This window comes from Gymnoscopelus microlampas (genome assembly GCF_963454915.1).
Source record: "Gymnoscopelus microlampas genome assembly, chromosome: 8".
NCBI lineage: Eukaryota > Metazoa > Chordata > Actinopteri > Myctophiformes > Myctophidae > Gymnoscopelus > Gymnoscopelus microlampas.
The window spans coordinates 3,891,169-3,915,777 of NC_139945.1; the positions used below are offsets into that span (position 1 = coordinate 3,891,169).

Here is a 24,609-nt window from a genome sequence, read left to right on the forward strand (position 1 = left end):
GACGGGTCTGACCAATCAGAACGTTGACGGGTCTGACCAATCAGAACGTTGACGGTGAACACGGACAAAGTCAGGTATAGAGCAGCGGCTAGCACCGCTAAAAACTAAACATAATTATCACAAACACAACATACAAGAAAACCTATATCGTATGTCGTGAAAATATGTGCTTCCACAAATATATATATATATATATTCAAAGATTTGCATTGTTTTCAAAAAATAGCAGATCTACAAGCTCAATGAGCAACTTTCATTTGCTCAAGCAACTTATAAACTGTCTGAGGTGAAACACTCTAGCAACGATTACCATCACTATATAGAGCTTTAACCTTTAACACTCTATAGCAACGATTACCATCACTATATAGAGCTTTAACCTTTTAAAGAAAATAGCACTTTTAAAGGAACACTCAGGTGTTTTTGTTTACTGTGCAGGTGCATTAGTATCTCAGTCTGAGCAGCTTGTGTTGAGGAGAGAGAGAGAGAGAGAGAGAGAGAGAGAGAGAGAGAGAGAGAGAGAGAGAGAGAGAGAGAGAGAGAGAGAGAGAGAGAGAGTGAGAGAGAGAGAATACAGTCTCTCTGTAAACAGAGCTTATCTGTGAATCTGCTGCATGGAGCACATCAGGTCATATACAGTCTGAACAGCCGGCTGGGTCAGTGTTTACATTAAAGGAAATCATAGAAATGGTGGAATGGAGCCATCATCGCTCAATAAAGCTGTCAGCCTCATTGTTAACACACACACACACACACACACACACACACACACACACACACACACACACACACACACACACACACACACACACACACACACACACACACACACACACACACACACACACACACACCTGTGACTTTTCAGGACATGGACTAAAAAGTGGTGGAAAAAGTACCAATTTGTTTTTACTAAAGTAAAAGTATCAATACTGCCATGTAGAAGTACCCCGTTACAAATAAAAGTCCGGAATTCAAAATTTACTTGAGTAAAAGTACAACAGTGTTGGTATCAAAATGTACTTAAAGTACCAAAAGTAAAAGTACTAAAATGTTTGAAAATAGCAGATCTACAAGCTCACAACATAACTAAAGTTTTCAAATAAATGTAGTGGAGGTAAAGCACCATATTTGGATCCGAGATGTAGTGGAGTAGAAGTAAAAGCATCGTAACTCAAATAACTCAAAATTGTACTTAAGTACAGTACTTAAATACACTGCCAATGACACCTTTTGACGGACGTTTTTAGTATAAGCCCACACCGCCAATGACGTCTTTTGACGTCATTGGCGGTGTGGGTACTAGGAACTAGGAGATAACGCTATTCAAAAAGTTGCTGCTCCATTCACTTCAATGTTAAAAAATAAACAGAGAAAAAAATCCTGTGAAAAACACTGTATTTCTGAGTGAAAGATGCCATTTTCAAACATAAAACAACACATGTCAACAATGACCTCGTTGACATTTGTGAAACCACACCTGAATCACCTCAGTGATTAGCAACCATCAGCGGATCAGTCATACTGGAGAAAAATCAACCTGTGACCAATTTAAAAGGTAAAATAAAAGCAAAATCCTGGCACAGGGATCAACAAGCTGGAAATAAGTCTGGCACTGAATGAGTTAAAGAGGATTCTGAAGCAGCTTCATTACACAGATATATATATATATATATATATATATATATATATATATATATATATATATATATATATATATATATATATATATATATACAGCTCAGGATCAGCACTGTATGGATTTGTTGCCGATTTCCCCAAACGTAAAGAAGAGGATTAAAACGTTACATCTAATGATGTAGCCACAGGTGTGTGTGTGTGTGTGTGTGTGTGTGTGTGTGTGTGTGTGTGTGTGTGTGTGTGTGTGTGTGTGTGTGTGTGTGTGTGTGTGTGTGTGTGTGGTGCCACAGTAACCCTCATTACAAACACAAAGACACCCTGAGTAGATGCTTCCATCAATAGATGGAAGCATCTATCAGGAGAGGAGAGGAGAGGAAAGGAGAGGTGGAGGGGTGTACACGATGTCCGATAGGCGTCAGACATCTAATTGGCAGCAGCTGGGCACACACACGCACGCACGCACGCACGCACGCACGCACGCACGCACGCACGCACGCACGCACGCACACACACACACACACACACACACACACACACTCACACACACACACACACACACACACACACACACACACACACACACACACACACGCACAGATGGTCAGGCAGTCGGTCAGCACACACACACACACAGACATACAGATATTTTATGGTGGACAATCACAGTGTATCCCCAGGTGAACTTTCCACATCAGCTCTGATTGCATCTAATGTTAACGTCTCTGAATAATGCATGTGTTTTGCCAGCATAATAATATTGAAACCTTTTTCAAAGCCTTTCCTGTGTAACTGAACACCAGACGGACGAACATCACAGAACACTGGCTCTGGAGATAAAACACAGCACAGAAAACACTCTGTCTTATGACGGGAGATACACTCTCTGTACTGTACATCTTATCATACTCAGGATTTTGAGTTTCACCCCAGACAGTTTTAACCCATTAAGGCCTGATTCGGATTCTTAAAATGTTTTCTAAATCCTAACAGTATTCTGAAAAAAAACGTATGTTTCTATATCAGTGGTGCTCAAACGTTGTCATGTCAAGGACCCCCCAAAATGATATTTATTTGGCCACCGACCCCCATCTCAAAATACGTTGTTCCAGGGACCCCCAGAGGCAAAGATTTGAGAAAAAAAATGATCGCTTTAAAAGAATATTAATATATTAATTTGCACACATTTTCTCGATTTTTCAAAAATAGCAGATCTACAAGCTCATAGCGCGGCACTCGGTGCCGCGCTATGAGCTTGTATATCTGCTATTTTTGAATAGCTAGAGTGTAAAATAATGCTTTTTAGCTCAAATGAAAAAGTGACACAGATGCCTCTTCATGTATTAATGGGTTAAAGTTGCTTGATTCAGTATTTAGATATTTGATATTAATTGTTATCATATTTATTTCATTACGACTATTTTTTTCCCCAAAGGCCCACACTGCCACGGACGGACAGACTTGTTGTGTTTTATCATGTTTCCACTAGCTGGCGCTCTTCGCTAACACATGGGTGATCATTTCATCCCCAGATGCACAGAGAACCAGGAGATCACTTGATCCCAAGATGTACCGCTCCATTCACATCCTGGTTAACGTATTTGGGAAATCGTCTGTATCTCGCCTCCTGTGTTTTATGTATTTTGGGCGAGACATGCCATTTTCCTTTTTTATCCCATGATTTTCTAACCCTTTTTTCACCCGGTGCCAATTTGCTAAGTGATCCTGGGCGCTACACTCCCCCAAACAGCCTAGGGTTGCTATTTTTATTAAGAAGAAAACCTGGACTGGATTCGCGGATCCGGATCCGGATCTTCAAATAGTAAAATCAGCAGGAAGTTAACATTTTTATTAAAAAAAAAAAAGTAACGGGTTTGGTGATGTTCTATATTGTCTGAATCAGCTTTGTTTGTGTTTGTTTATGTGCTTATAGAGTGACTTTGAGAGCTGTTTTACCGTACAATGTAAGTCAATGAGGAGCAAATTTAGAATTATCAATTTCTAATCAATGGAGCAATTATTTTTGATTTCTCGTCCACCTTTGGAGTTACATCATGGCAAGGTAACTACACAACTCAAACCTCTATACCAAAGTGGTCTTGCCCTTTAAAGTAGAAGAAATAAAAGTACTCTTTATGCAGAAAGTCTACCCCCCCCCCCCCCCCCTCCCCTCTATGTGGGGCATGTCATTATACGCTATGCAATTTTCAAAACGCGTCAACAGTTTTTTTTTGGAAAAAGTAGCAAAAAATAGCCGACGCACAACAAGCTATTTCTGCCAGGTTTGAGCCCTCCAGCAGTACGACATGCATGAATAACGTCCAATATAGCAGCTCAGCAGTCAGCAAGCTGGAGCTGTGAATCACAGCCCGTCAACACAGTGTATACACGCACGCGCGCGCGCACGCACGCACGCACGCACGCACGCACACACACACACACACACACACACACACACACACACACACACACACACACACACACACACACACACACACACACACACACACACACACACACACACACACACACACACACACACACACACACACACACACACACACACACACACACACACACACACACACACCCCTACCTCTGCGGGCTCCCAGCCCATTGATGTCATCCTGCAATCTACAACTACACACTTCTTGCACTTCACTCCCGGTGGTGGAAAAAAGTACTCAAATGTTTTACTTAAGTAAAAAGTATCAATACTGCAAGTGTAGAAGTACTCTGTTACAAGTAAGAGTCCGGAATTCAAAATTTACTTGAGTAGAACTACAAAAGTATTGGTATCAAAATGTGCTTAAAGCACCAAAAGTAAAAGTACTGAAATGTTTGAAAATAGCAGATCTACAAGCTCACAACGCGTCGCATCGGCTATTTTCAAATAGCCTAGGTATAAAATGTAGGGCTAAAGTGGTTAATGTATGTTTTACAATATCATAATTTATATCAGAAACGTATAACTAGTAACTAAAGTTTTCAAACAAATGTAGTGGAGTAAAAGTACAATATTTGGCTCTGAGATGTAGTGGAGTAGAAGTAAAAGTTAGTGGGAATTGGAAATACTCAAGTAAAGTACAAATACCTCAAAATTGTACTTAAGTAAATGTACTTAGTTACTTTCCACCACTGTCTACTCCACTATACTCTACTCCATTGTTGATTTTGTCGACTACCTTTTTATACTGACGGAAACTAAATAAAAGCTAAGCTAGGATGACAAAAAAATGTACTAAATATATTGACAATTTCGTCAACAAATAAAAACTAGACTAAAATGTTAGTGAGGGAACGATTGGAGAAGAGATCCAGTAGAACTAAAAGACAAGTCATTTTATGTTTGGTTTGCGCTCGGGTGCTGAAAATAGCAGATCTACAAGCTCGTTGTGAGCTTGTAGATCGGCTATTTTCAGCATGCAACCAAGTGTAAAATCAGCCATTACGACGCCACTAAGACACCGCCACAATACATTTTAGTCGACTAAATCAACTGTAGATTTAGTCGACTATAATCTTATGATATTTAGTCCACTAAAACTAAACTAACACTAAAAACTTTTCAGATGATTCAAATATGACTAAAACTAAATGTAATTTTATTCAAAAGACTATGGCTAAAACTAAATCAAAATGTACTGTCAAAATAAACACTGTAATAATAATAGTGGTTTTCAACCCTTCTCATATCAAGGCCCGTTATTTATTCGGCATTTGAGCCGCGGAACCACCGTTTGATGACATTTAGTCTCAGACCCAAAACGTAGAATATTTTGTTATCGTTGGATAAGATTGTGTAAAATAACAATTATTTAATAAGTAATGCAAATGTTTAACAATAGTGTAACTCTTGAGAGCGTAAAATGAAACCAAATGGACCCGTAAGAGTCCATTTGGTTTCACTTTACTCTCTCAAGAGTTAAAAATCTACAGCCAGGTAAAAAAAGTAGTCTTGTGAATAGAGTGCCTTGAATAAATAGCATCCGTCAACATTCTATATAAATAACACTCCGTACGTTTGTGTATGCGCAACTGTACAATGCCATACTCTGTGTTAGTACTGCAACTTGTAGGTAGATTACACACACATTACAGTGTTTAGTCTATACAAACGATCAGTGGTGGAAAAAGTACTCAAATGTTTTACTTAAGTAAAAGTACCAATACTGCAATATAGAAATGCTCTGTTACAAGTAAAAATCCAGAATTCAAAATTGACTTGAGTAAAAGTACACAAGTAGTGGCATCAAAATGTACCTAAAATACCAAAAGTAAAAGTACTATAGAGTATTTGAAAATAGCAGATATACAAGCTCACAACGCGTTGTGAGCTTGTAGATCGGCTATTTTCAAATAGCCTAGGTATAAAACAGGGCTAAAGTGGTTGATGTATGTTTTATAATGTAATAATGTATATCTGAGAAGCAACTATAACTAAAGCTTTCAAATAATTGTAGTGGAGTAAAAGTACAGTATTTGGCTCTGAGATGTAGTGGAGAAGTAAAAGTATTGGAAGTTGGAAATACTCAAGTAAAGTCCAAATACCTCCAAAATTGTACTTAAGTAAATGTACTTAGTTACTTTCCACCACTGCAAACGATACAGGATTAAACAAACAAAAAGCACTGCTCTGTAAGAACGAACATGAAACAGACATGTTTGAGTGAGTGAAATGTACAGTGTGCTACAGATACAGTATAGAGGAGAAACAGCCCCTCTGTGGCAGACCGCTGTGTGTGTAGATGAATGAAGAGAGAGTTAAGCAAATTCACAGAATGCTACGCAACATGCAAACCCCACGGGTTATGCAAACATACAGTATACTGTATAACATACACACAGTACACAGTAAACTATACACACATATGCAAACAGAAACAGCTTACCACAGTTTTCGAGGCATCGTTGCGCAGAGGATAACCACCAGCTTCTGTAGTATACACAACCTCTCTCTCTCTCTCTCTCTCTCTCTCTGTATCTCTCTCTCTCTCCCCTCTCCCTCTCTCTCTGTGTGTGTGCCTCTGTCTGTCTGTCTGTCTGTCTGTCTGTCTGTCTGTCTGTCTGTCCCTCTCTAAAACTCTCAGTGTCTCATTCTGTTCCTCTCTGCTGTTTCCTCAATTTATTTATTAATGAATTCATCTGTGTATATATGAGAGAGAGAGAGAGAGAGAGAGAGAGAGAGAGAGAGAGAGAGAGAGAGAGAGAGAGAGAGAGAGAGAGATAGTGTGTGTGTGTGTGTGTGTGTGTGTGTGTGTGTGTGTGTGTGTGTGTGTGTGTGTGTGTGTGTGTGTGTGTGTGTGTGTGTGTGTGTGTGTGTGTGTGTGTGTGTGTGTGTGTGTGTGTGTGTGTGTGTGTGTGTGTGTGTGTGTGTGTGAGAGAGAGAGCGACTGACTGAGAGAGAGAGAGAGATAGTAAGAGAGAGAGAGACAGACAGCGAGTGAGACAGTGAGCGAGAGAGAGAGGGGGCGGGTTAATTATTCAGTAGTTAATGAGGTGGTGTGTGAGTGTGAATGCAGAGAGGACACTTTGTAGTAATAAAGGTAAAAGGACAAAAGGACAGGGAGAGAGAGAATGGAATTAATGAGAGAGAGAGAGAGAGAAGAGATAAATGAATGGAGTGAGAGAGAGAGGAACGGAGGGATGGAGAGAAGGCGGTGAACACACGGAGGACAAGACACACAAGGAGAAGAAGAAGAACAGAAACATGTGATGCACCTGTTCATGATGATGAACATCATTTTCCCCTCTATCCTCTCCTGTCCTCATCCAACAAATGATTGTATTAGACCAGTGGTTTTCAACCTTCTTTGTGTCAAGGACCCCCAAATTGACACATATTAGCCCACGGACCCCCATTTGAAAAGATATGCCTGGGACTCAACAATTTTGATTTCTTGGGGGGTCCCAATCGACACTGTTTCATCATCATTAGTGTTCATGTAACTCTGAGAGTGTACAAATGGAACCAAATGGACCCGTTAGGGTCCATTTGGTTCCATTTGTACACTCTCAGAGTGACAGACACATAAGGCTCAATTTGGTTCCTAACTCTTAATTTGGCTGGGGACCCCCTGGAACCCCCTCAAGGACCACTGGTGGTCCCCGGACCACTGGTTGAGAACCACTGTATTAGACAACTTTACCACCCATGTTGGAGAGCGACAGTGTTGATTTCGTCGACTGAAACTATGACGAAAAATGTTCAGCGACTACCTTTTTATACTGACACAACTAGATAAAAATGTAATAAAAACTAAGCTATGATGACTAAAACTAAGACTATTATATTCACAATTTTGTCAACAAATAAAAACTAGACTAAAATGTTAGTGAGCAGTGGCGTGCACAGATATTTTGAGGGGCAGGATCTCAAGTAAATTATACTTTTTTTTGTTTACTTGGTCTGCTCTTTTTTCCCTCTACACCTATAGCTCTTTGCCAAAAATAGCCGATCTACAAGCCCACAACACCTCGCAGCGCGAGGCGTTGTGGGCTTGTAGATCTGCTATTTTTGGCTAAAGTTTTCCTCAGAAAAGGGATGCTAGGTTTCGAGTGGTTATGGTAAGAAGAACAATCACATCACATAAAGATTTGGTGGACCCCCTGTAGTAACTCTGAGGACCCCCTAGGGGTCCCGGACCCCCTGTTGAAGACCCCTGCTGTGCCCTTTTTTTCAAAAGGGCACTTCTGGTCAAGAGGGCAAAGGGCAGGTACTCTAGCACCACCTAGAGTCTATCTGTGCACGTCCCTGTCAGCGACTACCTTTTGATAGTGACAAAACTAGATACAAATGTAATAAAAACTAAGCTATGATGACTAAAACTAAGACCATTATATTCACAATTTTGTCAACAAATACAAACTAGACTAAAATGTTAGTGAGGCACTAGTGGAGAAGAGATCCAGTAGAACTTAAAGGACAACTTTGTTTTTTTTACAACCAAGGTTTATGTTTTAGAATGTAATTAAAGTAAATAAAAGATGAGTGTTAAAAAATATATATATACTGCTTTCTATAGTTTTAGCAATTTTCGCCATCTTTTTTACAGTGGGCGGGGGCATTCTGTCCGGTGGCTAAATATATATTTTTTACACAATAACCTGACGTTTTCTTTATTATTATTTACAGTAGCTCTTCTAGCCCCCAATAACTCACATCTGGCCATCAAAGACCACAGGACCTTTTTTATTGTGTAAAAAAAGACATATTTAGCCACCGGACAGAATGCCCCCGCCCACTGTAAAAAAAGATTGCGAAAATTGCTAAAACAACAGAAAGCAGTAAATGAAAAAAAAAGAACACTCATCTTTTATTTTACTTTAATTACAAGCTAAAATATAAACCTTGGTTGTAAAAAAACAAAGTTGTCCTTTAAAGACAATTCACTTTGTGTTTGGTTGCGCTCGGATGTTGCGCTCTGAAAATAGCAGATCTCAGTGAGCTTGTACATCTGCTATTTTCCATGTTTCTATCTTAGAAATAAATAAAGCCGCTGAATAAATGAAGGAAAAAGAAAGACAGAAATAAGAGCCCTGAGAGGTCAGCACCACTATAATTATGTGTACAGTAATACAGTATGTACTGACCTTTAAGATTAGACATTAAGATTCTTCAAGACAAAAACAAAGGGTAAATGTTGCATCATACACAAGGTGTATGATGCAACAGCTTCTGTATTCTGGGAAAACCTTCCAAGAAAATACGCGTCGCTGCGACGCGTTGTGAGCTTGTAGATCGGCTATTTTTGGCTTCGATATTTCACGTAGAGCGAAAACAGAAAAGGCACTAGTATAGGCCCAGGAGGGACTTCCCAGAAACCTTCCCCCCCAAAACATATCAACAGCTGTGGAAGAAAATAGCAGATCTATAAGCTCACAGGTTGCATAATGCATTGTGAGCCTATTGTAGCAGCATATTCAATGCCAGCTAACTAAAAAAACATTTGTGTCATTTTTGGGGTACATATTACATATTATCTACAGTGAAGCACAATAAATAAGGGATGAAAAAAAGGAATCATTGATTTAGGATGTCAAGTAAAACTAATAATTATTATTCTTCCACAGCTGCCTGAACTCGCCCTAACAAACAGCAGACCGCCTCCGTAATTGACTGATATGTTTAGCATTTTGCGCTTCTATTTGCATATTTAATTAATTTCTGTTCTGATTAGCTGCTGTTGCCTGACAACTTTCTGCAACAATCTGTCCGGGGACTGCGGATGAAAAATCATGTTTACAAAACACACATTAATCACTTCACTATACATTTTTTGTCATTTGAAAATAGCCGATCTACAAGCTCACGATGCGACACATTGTGAGCTTGTAGATCTGCTATTTGCAAAAGATTGTTATAGGCCTACAATTGAAATGGGACATTCTGCAATCTGCATAATGAGTACTTTCTACTTTTGGTCCTTTAAGTACACGTTGATACCAATATGTTTGTACTTTTACTCAAGTACATTTTAAATTCCGGACTCTTACTTGTAACAGAGTGTTTCTACAATGCAGTGTTGATACTTTTAATTAAGTAAAACATTTGAGTACTTGTTCCACCACTGTTGATTTCTAACATTCTGCTAATTACTTGTGGGGATGTGTTTGGCCCTCAAAAGTAGCACACACACACACACACACACACACACACACACACACACACACACACACACACACACACACACACACACACACACACACACACACACACACACACACACACACACACACACACACACACACACACACACACACACACACACACACACAGCTGATGAATCCTCTCAACTAGGAGGCACGACTCACCCATTCATATTCACAACCACTTCCACTCCAGTCATGATCGACAACACATCAGTGATGACACACACACACACACACACACACGTTTGACATTGAAGTATTATGAATGGGAGTGAGTCATGATGTTTCTATGGGGCAGCAGCAGCTGATTGATATATTATATACACACAGTCCTTATGTATATGAAGGAAAAGGATGTCAATATCAAATCAAAAGGATCATCACACGGATGTGCATGACGGCTATTCTCTGTATGTTTGCTCAGCACACCTTGTAACAGAGTATAAACTAGAGCCCAATGCAACTTAACAATAATTCTGCCATCTTATATAATCCAAAGCTCAGTGAGAAAGAAATTCAGTCCTTGAGCCACTTCAGACTCAAAGCCAGCAGCTCAACCGCAGTGTTATTTTCCACCAGAGCCTGAACGCAATTAATACAATTAAATACAGTTCAGTCAGATGACTCACGAATAGATTGAGAGCATCAACTCAATCAATGCCAAGGACGACTTTTTTTTTCCAAAAAGGCCCAGACTGCCAGTGCCAAGGACAACTTAGAAAACTTTTTTTGTGTGTGTTTCCACTAGATGACAGCAAGAGGAAGTGCAATGAATCAGGTGAGCTTAACACATTCCCTGCCATTGCCGGAGATTTTCTGTCAATTCATTTTCTTAGAAATTACACTGGAGGAGGGGGCACGGTGGCGCAGTCGGTAGCGCTGTCGCCTCACAGCTAGAAGGTCCTGGGGTTTGATTCCCGCAGGGGACGCTGTGGGCGCTGGGGACGTGTTCTCTCCTCCGCGTCATCAGCGCCCATACCCTAGGACTAGGTGGGGTTGGTGAAAGGACCTACTCTGTGTGGAGTTTGCATGTTCTCCCCATGTCCCCTAGGCTAGTGGATCTCAAACTTTTTCATGTCAAGGACCCCCAAACTGAGACTTATTAGCCCGCGGACCCCCATTTGAAAAGATATGCCGCAGGGACCCCCATATGACAATATTTTTTACGGTACTAGCAGTGTTTCTCAACCATTTTAATTTGAAGGACCCCCAGTTTGACATGCATTAGGTTACGGACCCCCATTTAATGGCATTTCTATCTCTGGGACCCCAATTCATATCGTAAAATCAATATCAATGTAACTCAGAGAGTGTACAAATGGAACCAAATGGACCCTAACGGGTCCATTTGGTTCCATTTGTACACTCTCAGAGTTACAGACCCATACGGGTCCATTTGGTTCCTATCCATCATTTAGCTGGGGACCCCCTGAAACCCCCTCAAGTACCCCTGGGGGTCCCCGGACCCCACTTTGAGAACCAATGCCCCAGGCTAGGTACCCTCACAAAAACATGCAGTAATCGTGGTCTCTATACTGCCTCCCTCTGATGGAGGGGAAAGGAACTGGTTGGAATAACGTGTTCCTTCCACGCGCTACGTCCAACCAGAGAAACTCCCCCCTGTCAGGTGACAAGAAGGTCGGTTGGCTCTCATGCACTGAAGGAGGCATGAGCTCGGCCTTCGGCCCACATAGACAGTTGGCATTGGGTGTAAAAAATGCGGTTACAAAATCCCCCCCCCCCCCCCCGCCCCCCCCAGACAGCTTTTGTTAACATCCGTGTCCACAACGTGGTTTTCGTGGCTCTCCCGTGGATCCTTCAAAATAAGGTAAAACACACTGGCTGTGGAATAATCTATGATTATGATGAGGGTGGAGTGTTTATTGACATGTAACTACTTATATGGCCCTCTAGCGCCATCCCGTGGTAAATGACCGTTTGTTCAGAAATGACGGAGTGATGACGCACGTCCGGTTTAGCGTGATTTAATTATATACTTTCATTAAGATTTAGGTAGATTAGCGGCTTAATCCGCGCATAGAAAGTATTGTCCTAGTAGTGGGGTGATTTATGTATTTACTATCTAACTTTCTGAGGGTTTTTTAAGCTATTTGTTATGCCTGCCATCGTGACCAAGTGTACTGCGCATGCGTCAGCTTTCCTAGCACCGGGGCTTTTGGTTTAGTATCTCAGTAACAAAGAAGAGCCGCGGTGGGCAGATGGTATGTACAATTAAGCTCCGACCTTACACGACATAACTTATTTCTTGCATATATATATTATACCTTGTGAAGATGTATTTCATGTCGGTAATGATTGCTATGTTCTATGTTTTATCTGCAGGTTTATAACCTGCTAACTACCGTTGTAACGACCAGTATAGTGTTAGATATGTGTGTGAGAGTTTGTGTGTGAATGAAACAGAAATAAAACGCCATAAAAGACACTTGTTTGAGTTGTATCCACTGGCCACGGCTCTACCTACCTTTCCAAAGGGAGATCTACGATTACATAGGGTGTGATTGATTAGATATTTGGACAGTTATAAACCATCGTCGCCTCCGGAGGAGGAGAACGTGTGGAACAGACGGCGGGGAGAAAGCGGACGTGACGACCGGACCACTTTCACTCGACGCTGCACGGCGGAGAAGCCGTTAAAGGGAAGTAAAATAGCGCTCATATTGACTACTAGTGGTAAAAAAGGCTTGAGGACCAAAAGGAGAAAGGCTGTAAGCTAAAAGACGTAAAGTGACTGTTTCTGTGGATGCTGCTGCTTACATGCTAAGTGCTAGTTCCTTGGATGTTTTGCTAGAAGGCTACGCTACGGCTGCTATGCTACGCTGCTACATGCTGAGTTCTGTTGTGTCTTGGATGTTTTGCTAGAGAAGGCTACGCTACGGATGCTATGCTACGCTGCTACATGCTGGGTTCTATTGTTCTTGGATGTTTTGCTAGAGAAGGCTACGCTACGGATGCTATGCTACGCTGCTACATGCTGAGTTCTATTGTCTCTTGCTACGCTGTCTCTTGGATGTTTTGCTAGAAAGCTACGCTGAGGATGCTATGCTATACTGCTACATGCTAGGAAGCCCTATTGTCTCTTGTTGAAGATACAACGGCTGCTGTTTTACGCTGCTACATGCTGAGTTATTGTTGCTGGATGTTTTGCTAGAAAGCTACGCTGAGGACGCTATGCTATATTGCTACATGCTAAGGAAGCCCTATTGTCTCTTGTTGAAGATACAACACACTGCTACGTGCTAAGGAGGCTGCAGCAGCGCTCTATTGGTTTTGCTGCTATTGACTTTGCTGCCATTGACTTTGCTGCTATTGACTTTGCTGCTATTGTTCTCTCTGCTGCGATCTGCTACCTAGTGAGCCGTAATCAAACTGTTCCGGGGTCCCTATATGTGCACTGAAAGCCAGTAGAGGGGAGCAATAAGACGGAAAGCAATATGGGGTCAAGTGGTGACATAAAGAAGAAGCTAATCAATGCAGTGACCACATACGGGAGTATAGCAGATCAGATCGACGATGCTATTGATCGTGCGCCAGCCTTGGAACTGGACAGAGAGAGAAAAGCACTCCAGGATGAGTGGAAGAGACTCTTGGGGTTCTGGAATGCATATGAGATAGCCTTAAAAGAGGAGGATGAGACCGCAAACGCAGGAGCGATTGCAGAAGTCCAGACGAAGAGGGCTGCCGGTAGACAAAGGCTCAAAGACACAGATCAGAGGGTCCGGGCGGAACTATGGACCCGCTGTGCAGAACCGAATGTGAGAATCCTGAGGGGGGAGTTTGATGATGCTTTGGGGAAGGTCCAGGTGCGTAGCTTGCAGGCGGCATCCGCAGAGCAACGAGAGAGAGAGAGGAGAGGTCTAGAGAGGAGACTCTATGACTTTGTACAAGTGATGAATGAGTGGTTATCCGTTGTCCCTGTGGATAAAGCAGAGGAGATGCAGACTACTTACAGGATCCTAAAGGACCAAAAAGAAGTGCTACTGGAAGACTGGGCCGCGCTCAGGGAGGTTAAGGGAGCTGACGAGAAAGACGAATCGTCAGTGGTGGTGGTAGACGAGGGACATAACGACCCGTCAAAGCATACTACAACCCCAGCCAGCCCGCAAGTGCATAGCCTTAGAGACCGGCCTGCTGTATCCGGTGGCAGTGTCTATCCTAAGCGTGCATATGTGGGGCCACCCGCTCCGGCCTGGACAATGCAGCACCAGTCCTCAACACCAGTAAGAGACGGTGGGACTCCGCGCTTGTCATTCCCAGCCTCAGGCATACCACCACATCTGCAGAGTGGCCGTACAGGACAGCACGGCGTCACTGAAGCTCCGCAGGCAGCGTTTGAATCCCACGGTTGGTCAGGCATGGCATCTGGAGGAGATGGCAGCGCCCAGTACTACAGGCCCAAAGTCAAGGTGAAGCCGATTAGTCTGCCTATGTTCTCCGGGGACAGAAGGACCTACTGGAACTGGCGGAACAATTGGGAGAAACTCCAGGGACATGCAGAACCCTCAGGGTTAGAAGTGTGCAAGAGGGCTCACCTACTTGACAGCCTGGAAGGGGCACTGAAGACAGAGCTTCGATTAGATACATGCAGAACGTCAATGGATATCTTTAGACTCCTGGATAACCGGTTTGGAAACAAGGGCACTACTGCTCAGGTGATCCTGGAGGAACTGGAGGAAATGCCTGCGGTGAAGGGCAACCAGCCTAGGAAGGCAATAACCTTAATCCAGACAGTGGAAAGGGCACTGTGCGATCTAGAAGACCTGGAAATGGTGGGGGCCATCAAAAATCCTTTGATGATCAATAGGATAGTAGGGAAACTTCCCGCGGAGGTCAAGAGGAAATGGATTTCCCATGAGCAGGACGCCATGAATGATGTCAACCAAGGGAATCATTTCGACAAGCTCTTAACGTTTCTGAAAGTGGAGGAGGGGATCCTCGAAAGGCTAGCAGAGATGGATCTTGGAACCACCTATGTTAATGAGAAGACGGCCCAGCGGGAGAAACCGAGAGAGAGGAGGCAGGAAAAGCAGTCATTCACCAAGACAGCAGTGAGTGAGATCAAAAGGGAGTCCCAGCGAGAACCGTGCACTATGTGTGGAGATGAAAAACATGGAGGACGACTCTACGCCTGCCCAGCCTTCAAGAAGGCTAACCTGTCAGTTAAGAATGTCCAGGTAAAGAAGACAAAGGCGTGTCCCAGATGCCTGAGCGTTCACGGGGCTGACAGAGCATGTAAACAGGGTTTTCCCTGCCGAAAGGAAGGGTGTGCTGGGGAGGACGCTCCTGCAGACCATCATTACCTCCTCTGCCCCAGCTCAGAAGGAAGGGGGGCGTCAACCAGAAGGGAGACCAGGGTCGAAAAGAAGAGAGGGCCTCGTGGCCTGACAGAGGAACAGGAAGCCGTCACAGCCAGACTTGCAACTAAGTTGAGTCCGAGAGAGATGGAGGATCTTAAGAAAGCCTTCACTAACAAGGCAACCTCAAAAGTATGCTCTAAGTACAGTCTGGTGGAGAAGGAGCTACCGGTCCTCATGATGCTTGTGGATGTCACAACAAGAGGAGGAGACTATATTGGAGCCCTGATTGACCTCGCCTCCGACACCAACTATATCACGCACCAAGCCGCTACCAGACTCGGACTGACTGGTGAACCAATCACACTGGTGGTTTCTGGAGTCGGGAAGATGGAGGTAAGGGTCGACACAAGGAGATATCTTGTGGCAATCAAAGTATGGACCCCAAGAGGAACCCTAAGATCCCACGAGATGATCTGCTACGGTTTGGATGACATCGCCAAAGTGGATCGAGTGGTGGAATCAGAAGAACTGGAGCAGTTCTTCCCAAGGGTCAGGCCAGGAGAATTGGCCCGTCCCGAGAAGATTGAACTTCTCATCAGCACTCGCGAAGGCCGACTAGCACCGCAAAGACTGCATAGAATCGGTGATCTAGTGCTGTGGGATGGCCCCCTGGGCAAGACCGTGAGTGGTGTGCATCCGGACCTCTTTGAAGAGGTGGAGGTGACAACACGCCATTCATTAACACACTTTGCTCGTTCCATGAGGACGGCAGCCATTAGGGTGGAGGAACACCTTTTCAATGTCCCAAAGCCTGTGGGCAATGTGGAAAAGGAACACCTTTCCAATGTACCAAAGCCTGTGGGCAATGTGGAAAAGGAACACCTTTTAAACGTCTCAAGGCCTGTGGGTAATGTGAAAAGGGCAACTACCGCTGCAAGCGCTACCGATGCCATAAGTTGGTTGAAGATGGACAGCATTGGAGCAGCATGTGACCCTGCTTGCGGGGGCTGTCGTTGCGGGAAATGCTCTCCGGGAGGAAAGGAGATGACGCTGGTTGAAGAAAGGGAGATGGAGCGTATAAAAGCAGGCTTGACCTTCAAAGAAAGGGATGAGCACAGTGGAGAGCCCCACTGGGATGCAAAGTACCCCTGGAAGGAGGATCCGGCGTCACTCCCCAACAACCGCAAAGTAGTGGAAGCAACGTTCCTACGAACAGAGAGGCGCCTTGAAAAAGATCCCAAGTGGAAAGAAGCCTACTCCAGGCAGATCCACGAAATGATTGAAAGAGGAGCAGCGGTGAAGTTGACAAAGTCCATGATGGAAGAGTGGCCGGGAGCAGTGTGGTGGGTGAGTCATCTGACAGCACCCAATCCCCATTCAGTTACCACGCCAGTGCGTATCGTCTGGGACAGCAGCCAAGAATACAGGGGAGTGAGCCTGAACAACATCCTGCTAAAGGGTCCAGACGTGCTAAACCCCATTCGGGCAGTATTACTCAGATTCCGGGAGGGAGAGTTTGCTGCTATCGGCGACATCAAAAAGATGTACAATTCAGTTTGGCTGGAAGAGCAAGAAGTCCATCTTCACCGATTCCTGTGGAGAGACTCACCACAGGACACGATTGAAGACTATGCCGTTGTAAGGGTGAACATGGGAGATAAGCCAGCCGGATGCATAGCGCAAGTGGCTATGAGGGAGACTGCCAATCTTCCTCAGTTCTCCCACCTTGTGGACGAAAGAAGTGTCATTCAGGAGAACAGCTACGTGGATGACATCTTTGCATCAAATAATGACCCCAGCAGACTTGAAGAGATCCTGGAGGGGGTTGAAGCTATACTGAAGACAGGAGGCTTCCACCTCAAGCCCTGGGTCCGGTCTGGGCAAAGTGGGAGGATTGATGCCACAGAATCCAAACCTGAAACACTGATTCTCCCTAACCAGCTCAAAGAAGAGGACAACAAGGCATTAGGGGTGGGTTACCTCGTCCGTGACGACAAGCTCTTTGTCATGGTATCCATCAACTTCTCTAGTAGAAAGGGGAAGATGAGAACTGGAGAAGACCTGAGCGAAGAGGAAGTTGTGGAGATGACGCCAAACCCATTGTCACGTCGGGTGCTACTAAGCCAAGTTGCTGGACTGTACGACCCTCTAGGTCTCGCAACACCAATGAAGCAAAAGGGAGTGATTCTCGTGAGGAGAGCCTTCCAGGAGGCCGGAAACCTGACGAGAGACACCTGGGATGAACCACTGTCTGATGACCTCCGTGAAAAAGCAGTAGAGCTATTCAAGGAGTACACAAGACTGAGCAGCATCACGTTTCACAGGAGCATCACGCCCTCCGGCTGGAGGGGGAAGCCCTGGGGTATCACGTTTTCGGATGGAAGCTGTGAGTCCTATGGAGCTGTACTGTACCTAAGGTGGAGGACATCCGATGGTGTAGTCACCCGACTGATAGAGTCAAAGGCAAAACTAGCCCCTCTTGACCAGAAGGGTGACGCGGTCAAGGCCGAAATCTGTGGAGCTGTGTTCGCCTCTCGTCTAAAGGGCTACGTGCTGAAGCATGGAAGATTGGAAGTGGAGAGATGGTTCCATTTCGTAGACAGCCAGACGGTGCTAGGTGCCATCCAAAGAGAGAGCTACGGGTTCCAGACGTTCTTTGCTAATCGAGTTGGGGAGATCCAGAAGGCTGGCCCTGTAGAAGACTGGTGGTGGATACCTGGAGCACTAAACGTTGCTGACTTAGTGACAAGGAGCAGCTGCACCCCTGAACTGCTCAAAGAGGGCTCTGTATGGCAAAATGGTCCTGACTTCCTGGCCGATCCTGAAGAAGAATGGCCCATGAAATCTGCCTCCGAAGTAGTGGCTGCTGCTAGAGACGTCGTGAGCAAGCTCCAAAGAAAGTCCTTCTCAGCTGTAACTACGAGAGCACAGGCCAAGCTGATGACTCCCCCTGACAGTCATGAGAAGAAAAAGACGGACGACGGAGCGCCACAAAAGTCTTCAGACGCGACAGCCCTTCCCTCAGAAGAGAGCAAAGTTCCCAAGCTCTGGGGCGCTGCGCTTGTGGACCAAGTCGACCCAAGAAGATACAGCACGCTGACCAAGCTCTGTAATGTAATCGGCTTCGTCAGAAGAGCAGTGAAGTTCTGGTTATCACGGAAGAAGAGAACCTGCACACCAGTAAAGTGGGAGGCCTTGACAGTGACTGAACGTCAAGCTGCCTTCGAAGAACTAAGCCTGGCAGCTCAGAAAGGAGTGAAGTTTCCTGAAACTACACTAAACAGGCTTGTAGTCCGTGAGGAGAAAACTTCTAAACTGTTACTGTGCCACGGCCGAGTCCAAACTATGACTGAAGGACGGCCCGGAGTGCCCTTGATTCCCTACGGGGAGTGGGTTAGCATCCTTCTGGCTGAAGAAGCCCACCGGGCCAACCATGAGGGAGTAGCTGGTACCCTTCTACGAATAAGGGAAAAGGCGTGGATTGTGCAAGGACCAAGAGTTGCTCGAAAAGTAATCGACTCCTGCATTCACTGCCGGAAGAACAGGGCAAAAATGTGCCAGCAAGTTATGAGCGACCTCCCGCCGGAGCGCACAACGCCAGCTGCACCTTTTGAATACACAACGTTGGATCTCTTCGGCCCTTACACCATCAGAGATGCAGTGAAGAAAAGGACTAGCAAGAAAGCCTGGGGCATTGTCTACTGCTGCATGGCATCAAGAGCGGTGCATGCTGACGTCGTAGAAGACCTATCAACAGAAGGTTTCCTGAAAGCATTTCAACGCTTCACTGCCCTGAGAGGCCATCCGAAGAAGCTCTGGTCTGACCAGGGAACCAACTTTGTTGGAGCTAAGCCAGTTTTGGAAGAACTTTACAAGTTCCTGGCAAGTGTCGACAAGGAAAAAGTCCAAAAGAGAGCTGCCGAGACTGGCACAGATTGGACGTGGGTATTCCACCCAGCCGACTCGCCACACCGAAATGGCGCTGCAGAAGCAGCAGTTCATGTAATGAAAAGAGCGATGAGCAGCGTGGGAGAAGAAGGAAACATGACGGCACTGGAGTTCCAGACGCTTCTATACCTGGCCGCTAACCTGTCTAATGAGAGGCCTATCGGCGCTTTGACCCAGCTGCAAGACGGGAGCGTTGAGGTCATCTCCCCCAACTCCCTCCTGCTGGGGCGCGCAGGGCCCAGTGGCGACCCCGGAGGGTTCGAATCCACTGTCTACCCATTCGTCCGTCTGAGAGCGATCCAGATCGAGGTGGACAAGTTCTGGAAACGGTGGAGCCAGCTAGCGGGTCCAGGACTCTTCATCCGGAAGAAGTGGCACACCCCTGCCAGGGACGTCACCGTCGGAGATCTGGTATGGCTCGCTGACCAGAACGCACTCAGAGGCCGTTTCAGACTGGGTCGAGTCGTGGAGGCGTTTCCTGATGAGAAAGGTGTCGTCCGAGACGTGAAGGTGAGAACCTGCCACAGCCTTCCTGCCGGCACCAGCCCTTCCAAGAGTGACCAGCCCGTCGCAAGTTGCCCGTCCACCATCCTCCACAGGGACGTTAGGAGGCTGGTGGTTCTTCTACCAGTAGAAGAGCAGTAAAAGAAGAAAAGATTCCCCACTGCCATCCTCCCTGGAGGTTGGCGGTGTGTTTCGGTAAGGCCAGTTCCGTGCCGGTGCAACTTGGTACAACTGTGACTGGACATGACCGAGGTCTAAGCCCACCTCTGTGCGGGCTTGTACTTCTGTATGTTTAGTTGGCAGTTGTGCTTTGTTGCATCTGCTAGGGCTGCGCTTAAAGGATTGTATGCTGCATCAAGGACCACGAGAAGGATCTCACCATTTTTGTAACGTATTTTTCACCTTTTACAGACAATATTTCGCGTATTTTGCGTTTTTTACAGACACTGTTTGCGCCTTTTACGAACAATATTGACGGCCTAGTGCCCATTATTTTTCCCTTGGAGAAATGTTTCGAATGCATGGACTAAGGGGGTTATGGGTGGTGGTCCTCTTGGGTCTTAAAGCCAGAGGACCAAGTGGGAGGTGTGGAATAATCTATGATTATGATGAGGGTGGAGTGTTTATTGACATGTAACTACTTATATGGCCCTCTAGCGCCATCCCGTGGTAAATGACCGTTTGTTCAGAAATGACGGAGTGATGACGCACGTCCGGTTTAGCGTGATTTAATTATATACTTTCATTAAGATTTAGGTAGATTAGCGGCTTAATCCGCGCATAGAAAGTATTGTCCTAGTAGTGGGGTGATTTATGTATTTACTATCTAACTTTCTGAGGGTTTTTTAAGCTATTTGTTATGCCTGCCATCGTGACCAAGTGTACTGCGCATGCGTCAGCTTTCCTAGCACCGGGGCTTTTGGTTTAGTATCTCAGTAACAAAGAAGAGCCGCGGTGGGCAGATGGTATGTACAATTAAGCTCCGACCTTACACGACATAACTTATTTCTTGCATATATATATTATACCTTGTGAAGATGTATTTCATGTCGGTAATGATTGCTATGTTCTATGTTTTATCTGCAGGTTTATAACCTGCTAACTACCGTTGTAACGACCAGTATAGTGTTAGATATGTGTGTGAGAGTTTGTGTGTGAATGAAACAGAAATAAAACGCCATAAAAGACACTTGTTTGAGTTGTATCCACTGGCCACGGCTCTACCTACCTTTCCAAAGGGAGATCTACGATTACATAGGGTGTGATTGATTAGATATTTGGACACTGGCAACAGCAAAATGAATGAATGAATACCTACCCGGCAGAGACTGAAGCTCCACGCAGCTTCAGTCTGATAACCAGGCCTGGCTGTGTATCGTGAACTTAACGTGAACTCAATACCGCCCAATCTGTGGGAGTCAGGTTAACGCATCATTGCATATTAATACAATATGCCTAGCCAGGGGCATAGATGAAAAAAACACACACCTTCACCCTGCTGCCCACAGTGACGCAGGTAGAGCAGCGTGAAGGGTGTGTGTGGCGCGCACGCACGAACGCACACACACACACACACACACACACACACACACACACACACACACACACACACACACACACACACACACACACACACACACACACACACACACACACACACACACACACACACACACACACACACACACACACACACACACACACACACACACACACACACGCTTGACTATTCAGCGACACTCATTAAAACAGTCTGAGTGCTGGAGCACATCAAAGGCAAGCTCTCCAGACTTAACCCATTGAGACCGGGAACGCATCCGCGTCATTTATCAGATTTCTTTGGCTATATAAAAAAAAATAGCAGATCTACAAGCTCATAGCGCAGCACTCGTGAACTTGTAGATCTACTCTTTTTTTTTTGCAAATCTTTGAATATATATATATATTCTTTTTTAAAGTGAACATTTTGTAACTCAAATCTTTGCTTCTGGGGGATTCTACAAATAATCTTCTAAATCTTAACAGTTTTCTAAAAAAACTTATGTTTCTATGTCAGTGGTCCTCAAACCTTTTCATGTCAAGGACCCCCAAAATGATATGTATTTGGCCGCGGAACCCCATCTCAAAACATTTTGTTCCAGGGACCCCCCAGAAGCAAAGATCTGAGTTAAAAAATATTTGAACAATATATATATATTCAAAGATTTGCACCAATTTTCACAATTTCTCAAAAAATAGCAGATCTACAAGCTCATAGCGCGGCACTCGGTGCCGCGCTATGAGCTTGTGTATCTGCAATTTTTTGAATAGCCCAAATAAAAATAAAAATGACACACACAGGTGCGTTCCCGGTCTCAATGGCTTAACCTCCCTGAATCAGACATGGCGTCTACATGGTGAACCCACAGAGGGGCTGAATATGAATATTATATAGAGTGCAGATGAATCATAACGGCTGGCATCAGGCTAAGGCTGGAAGTGGTAGACGCTGGTACTAGTGCTATGAGTGGAATTAATGAAGGCGATTTGTTTTTGTTGCTGTTTTGGACAAATATAATGACTCAAAAAGTGCAAGTTATTATTTTGTGTGGGGATGTTCGATATTGACTTTTTTACTGATATCCGATATTGTCCAACTCTTAATTTCCTTTACTGATATCAACCGATACCAATATATAACTGGGCCAAAATGCCAGGGCTGAATGTTGGTCCCAGTCCGGCCCTGCACACACACCCACACACACCTGCCCTCTGCAGTGCTCTGATTTGAAAGTGACTGGAGTCTGTCTCATTTCTCTGCAAAAGCCATTTGAATATGATGGATTATGATTAAGGATTACTGTGATTATGCTAAAATGTTGGACTACCTCCAAACAGACAATGAAGGCCTCACGCCCCCCCCCCCCCCTCTGTGATCTTTGGTAGGGAAGCACTGCCTTATGTGTCCATGAGGGGCAGCAGTGTTCACAACAATTATAGCCAGGTGTAGAATACACTAATAGGCCTACACTAACAACCAAAACAACAACAACAAGCTCATGTTAGACTGAAAAGCCACAACCCAACCTGCACAGCGGCAGTGCTACAAACACACACCTGATTCTCTAATACTCTGCAGCATGCATATTAAACTAAACTGCACATATAAATGCACATTTACACAATGGTCATTTAGACATGGATGAACATCAACCTACCTGGCCTTCAGCGCAGACAGACTGCTCTTGTCAATCCTGGAGAGAGAGAGAGAGAGAGAGAGAGAGAGAGAGAGAGAGAGAGAGAGAGAGAGAGAGAGAGAGAGAGAGAGAGAGAGAGAGAGAGAGAGAGAGAGAGATTAGTATTCACCATTATTCAGAAGCAGACATTAAAGCCATGTTCTTTAAGCACCCTTGGCTTTATTTAGAATGTCATTAGCACTGGCAGCAGCAGCAGCAGCAGAACACGGTTGAGATTTCCAACTTGAGATCTGGAACATTATGAATCCATTTAACCCTTTAAGACTGCAGATCTTTGATATATTCTTTTAAAGCGATCATCTTTTAAGTAAAATCTTTGCTTCTGGGGGTCCCTGGAACAACATTTTTTTTTTTTGAGATGGGGGTTCTGCTTGTTGTTCTTTGGTTGCTATATCAGTGGTGCTCAAACTTTTTCCATGTCAAGGACCCCCAAAATGATATGTGAGCTTGTAGATCTGCTATTTTCAAACATTTTTGTATTTTTACTTTTGGTACTTTAGGTATGTGTTGATGCCAATACCTTTGTACTTTTACTCAAGTAACATTTTTTAACACAGGCCTTTTACTTGTAACAGAGTATTTTTATATTGTGGTATTGGCTACTTTTACTTAGGAAAAATATCTAAGTACTTCTTGCACCACTGCATAGACCCCATAGCAGCCCATGGGCAAATAAATGCAAAAAAAACAGCTTAACTTAGGGGGGAAATCTGCTTCATTTTCAGATCAATATGATCCCAACCCACAGAGGAGAAAGATGCATGAGAACAGGACAGCTACGTGACTCTATAAAAGTCCCAGTCTGTCCATTGGTTGATATGTCACTGTTAGCTGAGAGCTACTGGTGACAGTTCATGAGACTGTTCTGTAATTAAAACTCCATTGACCCCACACACACACACACACACACACACACACACACACACACACACACACACACACACACACACACACACACACACACACACACACACACACACACACACACACACACACACACACACACACACAATAAATCTAGATTGGCTGTGTGTGTAGCCTTGCTGGGTCTGCTATTTGCTTAAATGTGTTTAAATCAAAGTATAACTTACACCATTGAGCCATCCAGCTCTGTCTCTGCTGGTGCTCTCTCTGGCATTGTGTGTGTGTGTGTGTGTGTGTGTGTGTGTAACCCACTGAAACCACTGAACCCATATCAAGGGGTTTCCTGTTTACCAGTGTTGCCATGTCTGCTTATAATAAGCACTGGTGGAAAAAGTACTACAATTTTGTGCTTAAGTAAAAAAAATATCAATACTGCAATGTAGAAATAC

The 24,609-nt window shown here is 44.4% G+C and overlaps 1 protein-coding gene across 2 annotated transcripts in view; it reads right to left on the minus strand.

Moving 5' to 3' along the window:
* Window positions 1-24,609, minus strand: part of rap1gap2a (RAP1 GTPase activating protein 2a) — a 224,941-nt gene that overhangs the window by 189,966 nt on the left and 10,366 nt on the right. Inside the window, exon 2 of one of the 2 annotated variants that reach the window (XM_084065182.1) lies at window positions 23,258-23,293. In XM_084065182.1, the coding sequence (XP_083921308.1) occupies window positions 23,258-23,293 (36 nt within the window). Of the gene's footprint in view, window positions 1-6,530; window positions 6,601-23,257; window positions 23,294-24,609 lie in introns of those variants that run through there. The other variant, XM_084065183.1, reaches the window with a different exon arrangement.